This window comes from Chiloscyllium punctatum, chromosome 20 (genome assembly GCF_047496795.1).
Source record: "Chiloscyllium punctatum isolate Juve2018m chromosome 20, sChiPun1.3, whole genome shotgun sequence".
In the NCBI taxonomy this organism is placed as follows: domain Eukaryota; kingdom Metazoa; phylum Chordata; class Chondrichthyes; order Orectolobiformes; family Hemiscylliidae; genus Chiloscyllium; species Chiloscyllium punctatum.
Window position 1 is genome coordinate 38,828,022 of NC_092758.1, and position 12,202 is coordinate 38,840,223.

Below are 12,202 nucleotides of genomic sequence, written 5' to 3' on the forward strand. Positions count from 1 at the left end.
GTCTTGGAAGATGTAGAATCCACATAGGAGCTAAGAAATAAAAATAGGAAGCTGACACTGGTAGGCATAGACTAGACTCCGCAACATTAACGATACAGTATGAATAAGAATAAATCAGGACTTAATGAGGGCATGTAAGAAAGGCAGTCTTTTAATCATGGGTGGATTTAATCTTCATATCGATTGGGTTAGTCAGACTGGCAGTTTCCCACAACAATAAATTGTGGACCCAACGCACTGGAGTTTAGAAGAACCTCTATTAAAACATACAAGATTCTTAAGAGGATTTTACAGGGTAAATACAGAAATGTTGATTCCCCTTATGGAAGAGTCTAGGCCCAAACAGGGATCAGGCTATTTTGGATCTGGCAATGAGCAATGAGGTAGTTTTAATAAAATGACATCATAGTAAAAAAATCCCCTAGAAAACAGTAACCATAATATTATAGAATTCAGCATTCAGTTTGAGGGAGGGACTTGTCAGAACCAACTGTGCTAAGCTTAAATAGGGGTATTTACAATGGAAGGGGCTGAGTTAGCTAGAGTGAACTGGGAAAAGAGATTAGCAGCAAGGACATTTGAGGAAAAATGTTTAAAGAAATAATTCACGGGTTATCGCAAAGATATATCGCAGTGAAAAAGAAAGAATCTTCAAAGGAAATGAATGAACCATGGTTAACCAGAGAAATTAAGGGCAGGATCAATTTGTGTTCTTGTTTTTGCTGCTGTTTACCTATTATTTACTTATCTATGCTACTTAAATAAGCGATCTACCTGTATTGCTTACAAGTCAAAGCTTTCACTGTGCCTCAGTACATGTGACAATAAATTCAATTCAATTCAATTGAATGAAAGAAAACATACATGAAAGTAAAGATTAGTGGTAATCCAGAGAATTGGAAAAGTTTCAAAACCAACAAAAGACAACCAACCAAAAATATAAAGAGGAAGATGATAAGCCTTGAGGGTAAATTTACAAGTTGCATCAAGACAGGTAGCAAGAGCTTCTTTGAAAATATATATAAAAAACAACAGTGGCTAAAGTTAATATTAGCTCCTTCAGAGAATGAGCTGGGCAAATGATAATGGGGAACAGGAAATGGCAGAGGAATCAAATAAACACTTTCTGTCAGTCTTCTCAGTAGATGACACTAATAGTATTTCAAAATTAATAAATAATCAAAGGGCAAAAGGTGGAGAGGAAATGTCTAGATAATTATCACTGGAGAGAAAGTACTAGGGAAATTAATAGGGCTAAAGACCTGATGAAATGCTTCCTCAGATATTAAACAAAAAAAGAGTGTGGATGGACCGGTGGTAGTCTTCCAAGTATCCTTAGATTCTGGAAATGTCTCAGATGATTAGAAAAGTGTCACTGTAACACCTTTGTTAAAAAAATTGAAGATGCTGGGACCATAATTATTTACAATACATATATCAATGACTTAGATTGCGGTGACACAAAAAGAGGTGGGAAGACAAGTGCAGAGAATGACACAAAGAGACTACAGAGGGAAATTGACAAATAAAGTGAGTTGGAAAAACTTGGCTGATGAAAAATAACTTCGGAAAATGTGTGGTTATGCACTTTGACTGAAATAGGAGAGGATTTGAAATATTATTTAACTAAGGTAGAACAGGAGAAAGCTACAGCACAAGCAGATTTGGGAGTCTGTGTAATCACAAAATGCTGGCATAAGGTCAGGCCACAGCTGGAAAATAGTGAACAGTTTTGTTCCCCTTAACTAAGGAAATATATATAGTATACAAAATCCCATGCAAGGACTGCACAAAACACTACATAGGACAAACAGGAAGACAGCTAACGATCTGCATCCATGAAGACCAACTAGCCACAAAATGACATGACCAGCTATCCTTAGTAGCCACACACGCAGATGACAAGCAACATGAGTTCTACTGGGACAACACTACTATTATAGGACAAGCCAAACAGAGAACAGCCAGGGAATTCCTAGAGGCATGGCACTCATCCACAGATTCTATCAACAAACACATCGACCTGGACCCAATATACCGACCACTGCAATGGACAGCTGGAACTGACAACCGGAAGTGGCAGAAACAAACCACTACAAATGCCGGAGGAAACATCACAGAAGCGCTTCACAGGAGCCTCCCAAGCACTGAGGATGTCACCTAGACAGGGGACGAAACGTCTGCAACACAAATTCCCAGCTCGGCGAACAGAACCACAACAGGACTGGCATTAGAGGCAGTCCAGAGATGTTTCACTCAAGGGTATGGAGGGACTATTTACAAGGAGAGGCTGAAAAGGTTAAGCCTGTACTCATTGGAGTTTAGAAGAGTCTCTATTAAAACATACAAGATTCTTAGAGGATCTTACAGGGTAGATACGGAAATGTTGGTTCTCCTTATGGAAGAGTCTAGGGGCAGAGAGCATTATCTCAGCATAAAGGGGTCCTCTTCAGAAACAGAGTTGAGGAGGAATTTATTCTCTCAAGGATAGACAATTTATGGAATTCTTTACTGTAAAGGACTGGGTCATTAAGAATATTCAAGGCTGAGCTAGACAGATTTTTAATCAGTAAGGGAATCAAGGGTTTTGGAGGAATGGCAAGAAAGTAGAGTCAAGGATTATCAGATCAGCCATGATCTTATTAAATGGTGGAGGAGACTTGATGGGCTGAACTGAATGCTTCTGCTCCTACACGTTATGGTCTTAGTTTTTTTTTCAATCTCAGCAATTGGAACATAGACAATTAATGTGATAAAGATGCTATTCTCATGTCCTGTGTTGATTCATTAGAAAGGAAACCCCGTGCTTTTCTGCAATGTATCAGTATAATAAAACTGAAGAAACTTAAAAAAGGAATTACAATATTCTAATCAAACTTACTGGCTGGTACATTACAGTATATTTTTCTGTCCACAAGTACTGTCTGCCATGCTGCGTATTACTGGCATTTTCTGATTTTATTTTAGTAGCTCCCATTTCTTTGTTCAATGATGCAATCTCCTGTATCTTTTTTACTCCCATTATGTTTATCAAGCTCCTGACCATATAGACAAGTCTTTTTCTTATGTTTGTTTCCAGCTCTTCAAATCTTCCTTTTCATTCTTCACCACATTTTCTACATTAGTCAAGTTTTCTTTAATAATGAGCAGTCCTGGTTTCACATAGCTTGATTTTAGTTTAGTCTTAATCGATATAATTTTATATAAAGTTAAATTTTGAAGAGTACAACTAGTTATTACCTTTGCCCTCATAAATTCTAAGTTTCTTTTACAACTGATCTATCAGACTACTGGTTAACGTTTTTGCCCAGTTAATTATCTCCGACTATCTTCTATGTTTCCTTTTTTTAAAAACGCTTCCCCACCATTTTTCATTTTCATAAAGAATTGTGCTGTGGTCACTATTATTCCTCTTAATTACATCAGAAATTCGTCTCACTTCATTTCCAAGAACTAAATCAAGGAATGCAATTTTGTTTGTTCAATGTAAAACATACTGCTGGGGAAACACTGTCTCAAATGCATTCTAAAATGTGGGCTCCACTCCATTAATTTTAGCCTTATCTCTGTGAGAATCAATATTGTCCAATAGTATTGCTATTTTCTTCTCCCATATGTTGTCTATTTTGGCTGGAAAAAGGTAAGGAAAATTATTATTTAAACAGGAAGCAGATTCAAAGTGCATCAGTGCAGATGGATCAGTCTTTATGCATGAATCACAAAGTGCCTATGTAGGTGCAGTATGTAACCAGAAAGGCAAATGGAATCCAGGCATTTATTGGAAAAGAACTGGATTATAAAAATAAAGAAGCATTGTTACAATTATATAACGCATTGGTGAGATCACATCTGGAATATTGTGTCCAGTTTCGGTCTCCTTACTTGAGGAAGGATGTGGTTGGAGGCAGTTCAGAACATGTTCACCAGATTGATTCCAGGAATGAAAGGGCTGTTGTATGAGGAGCAGTTGAATAGCTTGGGCCTGCATTTGCTGCAGTTCAGAACAGTAAGGGGTGATCTGACTGAGGTATATAAAATCCTAAAGGGGATTGATAAAGTGGACTTTCAGCAGATGCCGCCCTTGTTGACAGTCTTGAAAAAGAGGTCATAGAGTGAGAGGAGGTAAGTTCAAAACTGATATGAGGAGAATTTAATTCTCTCAGAAACATACTGCCCCAGAGTGCAATAGAGACAGATCAAGAAAGAAATAGATAAGTTTTAGATGAAAAATGGGAAAAAGGGCTATGGGGAGCAGGCAGAAAAGTGGAGTTGAGAGCAGGATAAGATCAGCCATGATTACGTTAAATGGCAGTATGGCTTGGAGCACTGAATTGCTATTCCCACTCCTAATTTCTAATTCCAATCACTCCTGTTCTGGTCGAACTCCATACTCTTCTGTCCTTCATACTCCACTGATCTCTCAAAGTTCTTTTCCTTTTACTGAATTCAGGATGGAAGTATAACAGACTGTTTGGAAGTGCAGGACACTGGAACTGCTATTATTCTCCTTCAAGACTTCTTTCATGTCACAGAATAAAACAATAAAAGGATCAGAAGGAAAGCGTGTTGTGAGGACAACCCAAGTCTGCAAAGGGATATACGTAGTTTAAGTGAGTTGGTAAAATTTAGCCCGTGGAATATACATAATGTGAGAACATGAGACATTATCTACTTAGGTGAGAAAAACAAATTCCAACTGGTTAAGAGTCACTGCAGAACACTGCACAACAGCGGGACCTTATTGCCCTTGTAGATGAATCACAAACGTTGAGCATACAGGTACAGTAATTAGGATGGTAAATGAAATATTGACCTTAGAAGTGGAATACAGTATCAAAAGTAGGGAGCCCTTGTTACAAGATTACAGGTTAGGCCATACTAGATTAGTTCTAATCATTTAAGCAGCAGCACTGGAGGCAGTTCAGAGAAGGTTCACTCAGTTCATTCCTTAATTGAAGCTGCTGCTTTATGAAGAGAGATTGCACAGATTGGGCCTAATTTCACAGGAGTTCAGAAGAACAAGAGATTTTACTAAAACAAAGAGGGCTTGACAAAGAAGATGTTGAGTGGATGTTGGCCCTCACCTCATAGCCCTGAAAGACAAAAATCTGTATAAGAATCAAACAACAGAACTCCACCTACAGCAGAAGTCCAGAGAACAATTTTGCCTAAGGATTGAACCCTGGACATTTCAACCATCATTGGTGGAAATCCTGGCCAAACTACACCTAGTTTGGGACATCATGTTGTATAGGACATTGGGCAGGCCACTTTTGCAATACTGTCCTGCTTGAGGAAGCTAAAAATCACACAACACCAGGTTATAGTCCAACAGGTTGAATTGGAAGCACTAACTTTCGGAGCACTGCTCCTTCATCAGGTGGTTATGGAGTACACAATTGTAAGACACCGAATTTATAGCAGAAGTTTACAGCGTGATGTAACTGAAATTATGCATTGAAAAATACCTTGATTGCTTGTTAAGTCTCTCATCTGTTAGAAGTTTCACTTCTTTCATACGTATATCACGAAATCTTTTTAAAAAGTTACATTCTTAGGTTAACTGTAATAATTGGTGTCAGCCCAGATAAGATGTTGTCTGTGCCATCATGCTTAGACTGATTCTAATCTAAAAAATGAGTTAACAGAGTCTTATGAGGATTCATGCAGTTTTTGAGCAAAGTACAATGTAACTCTGCAAATACAAATTCATCCCACACGTGTGTGTGTGTGCGCGTGTGTCTGGGGTGGGGGGTTGTGAGTGTCTTTGTGAGAGAAAGAGAGAGTGAGAGAGTGAGAGAGTGAGAGAGTGAGAGAGTGAGAGAGTGAAAGAGAGAGAGAGAGAGTGAGAGTGAGAGTGTGCGTGAGAGTGTGAGAGAGTGTGCGAGAGAGTATATGAGAGAGAGAGAGAGAGAGAGAGAGAGAGAGAGAGAGAGAGAGTGAGTGTGTGAGAGAGAGTGTGTGTAAAGGAGTCCAAGTCTGTGAGAGGGTGTGTGTGTGTGTGTGTGTGTGTGTGTACGCACGCACACGTGTGTGTATAGTGCAATGGTAGTCACCTGTAGTGTGACATGAACCCAAGGTCCCAGTTGAGGCCCTCCCTATGGGTACCGAATTTAGATATCAGCCTGTGGCCGGCCACTTTTCACTGCTGCCTGTCCCAAAGTCCGCCTTGGAGAATGGTCACCCGAAGGTCCGAGGTCGAATGTGCTGGAGTGTTCTCCAACTGGGAGGGAACACTTCTACACCCCACCCCAGACAGACACACACACACCCACATGCATCCTCTCACAGACTTAGACCACTTTACACTCACACGCACACACATATACACTCTCTGTCACAGACACACACAACCCCCATTCCTACACTCTCACATGCATCCTCTCTCAGACTTAGATCCCTTTATACACACACACACACACACACACACACACAAACGTTTTTGGGGTGTATTTGTACTTGCAGAGTTACATTGTACTTTGCTCAAAAACTGCTGAATTCATGTAAGACTCTGTTAACGCATTTTTAGATTAGAATCAGTCTAGACATTATGGCACAGACAACAGAAGCTTCAACATCTTATCTGGGCTGACACCAATTGTTATAGTTAACCGGAGAATGTAACTTTTAAAAAAAGTTTTGTGATTTACATAAGAAAAAAGTGAAACTATCATGGTCATTCTAACAGATGAGAGACTTAACAAACAATCAAGGTATTTTTCAATGTATAATTTCAGTTACATCACACTGTAAACTTTTGCTACAAATTCTGTTGTCTTACAGTTGTATACTCCACAACCACCTGATGAAGGAGCAACGCTCTGAAAGCTAGTGCTTCCAATTAAACCACTGGGACTATAACCTGGTGTTGTGCGAGTTTTAGCTTTGCACACCCCAGTCCAATGGCATCTCCAAATCATGAGTGCCAGAGAAAGGATATTATTAAATTGGAGTGGGTGCAGAAAATATTTACCAGGATGGTGCTGGGACTGAAGAGTTTGACTTATGAGGAAAGTCTGGATTGACTGCAATTTTTTTCACTGGAGCATAGGGTGTAGAGGTGCGACTTTATAGAGGTTTATAAAATCATGAGGGGCGTAGATAAAGTGAATAACAAAGATATTTTCACTTGCAAGGGGGAGCTCAAAACTAGGGGACATATTTTTAAGGTGAGAGGCAGAAGATTCAATAGGGATCTGAGGGGCAACTTTTCACCAAGGGTGGTTTGTATATGGAATGAACTGCCAAATGAGGTGGTAGATGCCAGTACAGTTACAACATTTAAAAGACATTTGGATAGGTACATGAATAGGAAAAGTCGAGAGGGATTTAGGCTAAATGCAGGCAAGGGGGACTAGTTTAGTTTGGAGAAACCTGATTGGTATGGACAAGTTGGACTGAAGAGTCTACTTCCATGCTGCATGAGGGCAGTGCTGAGTCGAAAGGTTGGAACTGGGGGGAGGAGAAATGAGGAAACTGGTGAAGTCCACATTAATTGAAGGGTCCGCCTCAGGTTATCAATGTTTCCTAATTTCCCCTCCCCCCACCTTACCCCAGTTCTAACCTTTTGACTCAGCCCTCAAGACCTGTCCCACCTGTCAATCTTCCTTCCCACCTATCCACTCCACTCTCCCCTCCAACCTATCACCTTTACCCCCACCTCCATCCACCTATTGCACTCTCAGCTACCTTCTCCCCAGCCCCAACCCCTCCCATTTATCTCTCCACCCCAGAGGCTCCCAGCCTCAATCCTAATGAAGGGCTCCGGCCCTAAACTTAGATTTTCCTGCTCCTCGAATGCTGCCTAACCTGCTGTGCTTTTCCAGCAACACACTCTCAACTCTGATCTCCAGCATCTGCAAACCTCAATGTTTCCTATTTCTCAAGGATTGCCACTCACCATTTACTAGAGATACCAGAACCTTTGTAAATGAAAAGTGTAGGAGAAGAACATTATGATCTGCTGGGATACTGCAACATCATAATAAAAATATAATGGGACTGGAACAAATAAAGTACATTGAGAAAACAGAATTACAGTAAAAAAATGAACATATTAAGGGTATTGTGTTAGCTGCCTTTTACAGTAGGTAAAAGTGAGGACTGCAGATGCTGGAAACTAGAGTCAAGATTAGAGTGGTGCTGGAAAAGCACAGCAGGTCAGGCAGCATTAGAGGAGCAGGAAAATCAATGTTTCGGGCAAAAGCCCTTCATCAGGAATCTTTTAGAGTAAGTGCCCCTTTTCCGGATCCAGTGAATCCAAAAAGTGAATGGTAAGCAATAGTGTCCATCTTACTATGATTCATTTAGAGTCATAGAGTCCTAGGGATGTACAGCATGGAAACAGACCCTTTGATCCAACACGTTCATGCCGACCAGATATCCCAACCCAATCTAGTTCCACCTGCCAGCACCCAGCCCATATCCCTCCAAACCCTTCCTAATCAAATACCATCCAAATGCCTCTTAAATGTTGCAATTGTACCAGCCTCCACCACTTCTTCTGGCAGCTCATTCCATACATGTACCATCCTCTGTGTGTAAAAGTTGCCCCTTAGGTCCCTTCTATGTCTTTCCCCTCTCACCCTAAACCTATGCACTCTAGTTCTGGACTCCCAGACCCCAGGGAAAAGACTTTGCCTATATCCCATATCCATTTTGCACTCAGTTCTACCCTATTGAGTCATTGAGCAGTTTTATTCTATTTGTAACATAAAATGGGTACTCCAATCAAAACATTTGTAAAAAAGTTTAATTACAAATCTTTAAATGAGTCTTGTAGCAAATTCTGAATCACCAGTACAATTATCATGAATTTAGAAATATGCATAGTAGAAAAGATGTTAACTAGTCCATAGAAGAGACATTCTTATTGCTCTATAGCTCTACGTTTTGTTTCACAGAAATCAGCAAATAATGTAAACTGCTGCTGTACTTACAGAGAATTGGGTCGTTCTAGTTTCACTGTAGAAGTTTCAGTGTCACAAGAGCCAAGGCTATGCACACTTTGTCGATGAGTTTTAGCATTCAATGAAGCGTTCACAGCAGCGATGACCACAGATTCAGTACTGGAGTTTGTAATGTTTTTCTGCTTCTCTGCCAAGAATAAAACATTTTCTTTACATTTGATATATCTACCCAAGTGGCAAAATATTCCACAATCACTTTCCAACAAATGCTTTTACCAAAAGTTATAAATGCAGTTTTACTGCTAAAAGATTAAATCAACTAGTTTCACCTTTACCTTGAAATTAAAATTTCATCATTTTAATATTATGAACTTTGCACAAGTACTTCCCTTGAATTGATGCTGCATGCATGAATGGAAATGAAATTCCCAAAATTACTAGCTGAATATTCCACTGCCTTCAAAGGCAAGGACTGCACTTAAACATGCAGGACATCCACCCACTCTGCATCGTAGAGATGGTCTGCTGGTCCTTACATTAAATCCATATTCAAGAAAATACAAAGTCAGCATTTGGTAACCTCTGCTAAGAAGATTAGACATTCATTCATTTCCTTTCTGTTAGATATGCTGTGTTAGAACACATATGTATTCAAACAAAATCAGATAAGATTTCACACATTCCCTGCAGAAGAAGGAAGAGTGTGTGGTCCCTTTAAAGCATAAAGTACCTTTCTAAGCTTGGAAATTTAAACCAGAAAATGTCTGCAAGGAGCTGCAGATGTACAGACAGTTCTAAAGTGGAAACATGTTACAATTGGCTGTGTGATTGGAAAACCGTAGGCTTGTTTGTTATTATGGGAACCACCTTACATTGGCTAATTATTTTAGAACAAGCCCTTAGATACTAAAAACCTATTAAAATTAAACCAGAGGGTTTTGACTACCTGGAACCAATCCGATTGTAAAGGAATTAATTGACCATCACGGGTATAAATAAGGGGACAATTGGACAGACAGGGGAGAGCAAACTGCCATTTGCTAACAGTTAAGAGCCCTCAGTTCTCAAGAGAAATTGGCTCTTACAGTCATCTATGTATCAGAGAAAGCATCTAAATAATCCAAATAACATCGGTACCAACATTGGAGAAGGCATTTTGGACAGAAGAAAATGACTGAGAAGGCGTTTCGGATGGAGGAAAACAGAGAAGAAAACACAAAGTTGCAGAGGACGGTGTCGCCTTAGCTGCAATTTCGAGAAACTAACTTCTATTGCTTTGATATATGCATATATTAAGTGGGACTTGATTTTATTGAAACAGCATACCATTAGAATAGTTTATTAACGATAGTTAGTAGTTAAAGGGGAATTGTTTGGTTTGTCAGTGGTTCTGCTAATTTGCTCATTGTTGGACTTACATAAATAAATTGTTACTTATTGATTATACAGTAAGTGAAAGAATTTCATTTCATTTAACCAAGCCTTTGTAACAGATTGGGGGTCGAGACGTCGGTTATTCTGTTTACCACACTTTTTGTTAAAACAGTGTATGAGGCAAGGCAAGGTGAGCCTAGCCTCTCTGGATGTTTCAGCGTTCGTTCTCAGAGAAGGAGGTTGACCCCTGATTCATAACAATAGGTACCAGATGAATCAAGTCAATGCACTCTTCCAGGTCTCTTGTATGCAGTTGAAACAGGGAAGGTCTCAGGAGAAGGGCAATGACAGTCTTGTTCCTCACTTTTGCAGGCATCCCTCATGGGACTCAGATTATGGCAGAAAACAACATTGTGAATAAGAACTATCTTTGAGAGACATAATTTTAATATTTGCACCACTAATACTACATTGCACTGTGTCAAAGCTTTAAGGCAGAGCACAGAGCACAGTGAACAGATATTTAGACTACAAGCCAAATCTTTTCTACATTCATTCAGGGATTTTTGAGCAGAATCACCAGTTGTGAATATAGATGCTGATCTCCTTGCCATAGAATGACTTTCCAATTGTATTTTCTTCTTGCAAAACTGTGGTTGGTCAGTGCTAACACATAGTGAGGCATATCTGCTTCCTAGTTAAGAACCATTGATGTGAATAATTACTTTTTTATGTGCATATTCCATCTGATATGAACAACCCTACAATGTCTTTATAGAGGAGAAAGTGAGGACTGCAGATGCTGGAGATCAGAGCTTAAAAATGTGTTGCTGGAAAAGCGTAGCAGGTCAGGCAGCATTAAAGGAGAAGGAGAATTGACGTTTCGGGCATAATGAAGAAGGGCTTATGCCCGAAACGTCGATTCTCCTTCTCCTTTGATGCTGGCGGACCTGCTGCGCTTTTCCAGCAACACATTTTAAAAGTCTTTATAAATGTAATTTGTCAGACCTTTCAATTGAAAGCTGTCACTTTGTGAAAGTTTGACACCAAACAATGTTTGGTTCCATGGGAAAAGGAATTAAGGTGTCACGCTGAATAAATAGCATTTACAATTTGCTTGACATTTGTACATATAGCAAACTATCTCATGTGGAAGGATTGAAGGTGTGATGGAATGAAAGCTGTGATGAAAACCTTAGTAGTCTCAATTTCTCCAGCAGGAGCTATATCAGATCTAAATTGTGTCCGAGAATCATAATGCCACAAATCATCTTTTTTTGTGAAGCAAATGTGGCAAGGATAAATCTCCTGTAGCAAGTTTACTCTGAAGGGTTGATAAATATTGGTCCAGATGTAGCAATGAGTGCCAATAAAACATCTCCAATATCAACGCACTCATATTGATACTCCCTCAATCTCACCATCTAAATCATGTAACAAATTCAGAACCCGCTAAAGAATTATCTACTGCATTGCTTTGGATGGTGCAATTTAAATATTAGCAGCATTCTGATGATGAAACTGAGGTTTTGTTTTCCTTATTCATTCACGGGAAGAGGGCATCGCTGTCTAGGCATTCTTTATGGCCCATGCTAAATTGCTCAGAGGGCAGTTAAGAGTCAATCATATTGCTGTGGGTCTGGATTTGCATGTAGGTCAGGTAAGGATGGCAGCTTCCTTCCCTAAAGGACATTAATGAACCAGATGGGCTTTTCTGACCATCGACAATGGATTCATGGTCATCGTTAGATTCTTAATTCCAGATTCTTATTGAATTCAAGTTCCACCATCTAGCAGGAGTTGAACCTGGGTCCCCAGAACATTATCTAGATCTCTGGATTACCAGTCCAGTGATAATACTATGAGGTCATTGCCCCCCTCTTTAATGACATGTAAATCATAAATACTGAACCACCTTT

The 12,202-nt window shown here is 39.6% G+C and overlaps 1 protein-coding gene across 5 annotated transcripts in view; it reads right to left on the reverse strand.

Annotated features, from left to right (window-relative positions):
- Window positions 1-12,202, reverse strand: part of LOC140492052 (rho GTPase-activating protein 26-like) — a 284,972-nt gene that overhangs the window by 30,700 nt on the left and 242,070 nt on the right. For all 5 annotated transcript variants that reach the window (XM_072590711.1, XM_072590714.1, XM_072590712.1 and 2 more), the window contains exon 20: window positions 8,940-9,096. In XM_072590711.1, coding sequence (XP_072446812.1) covers window positions 8,940-9,096 — 157 coding nt within the window. The remainder of the gene's footprint in view (window positions 1-8,939; window positions 9,097-12,202) is intronic.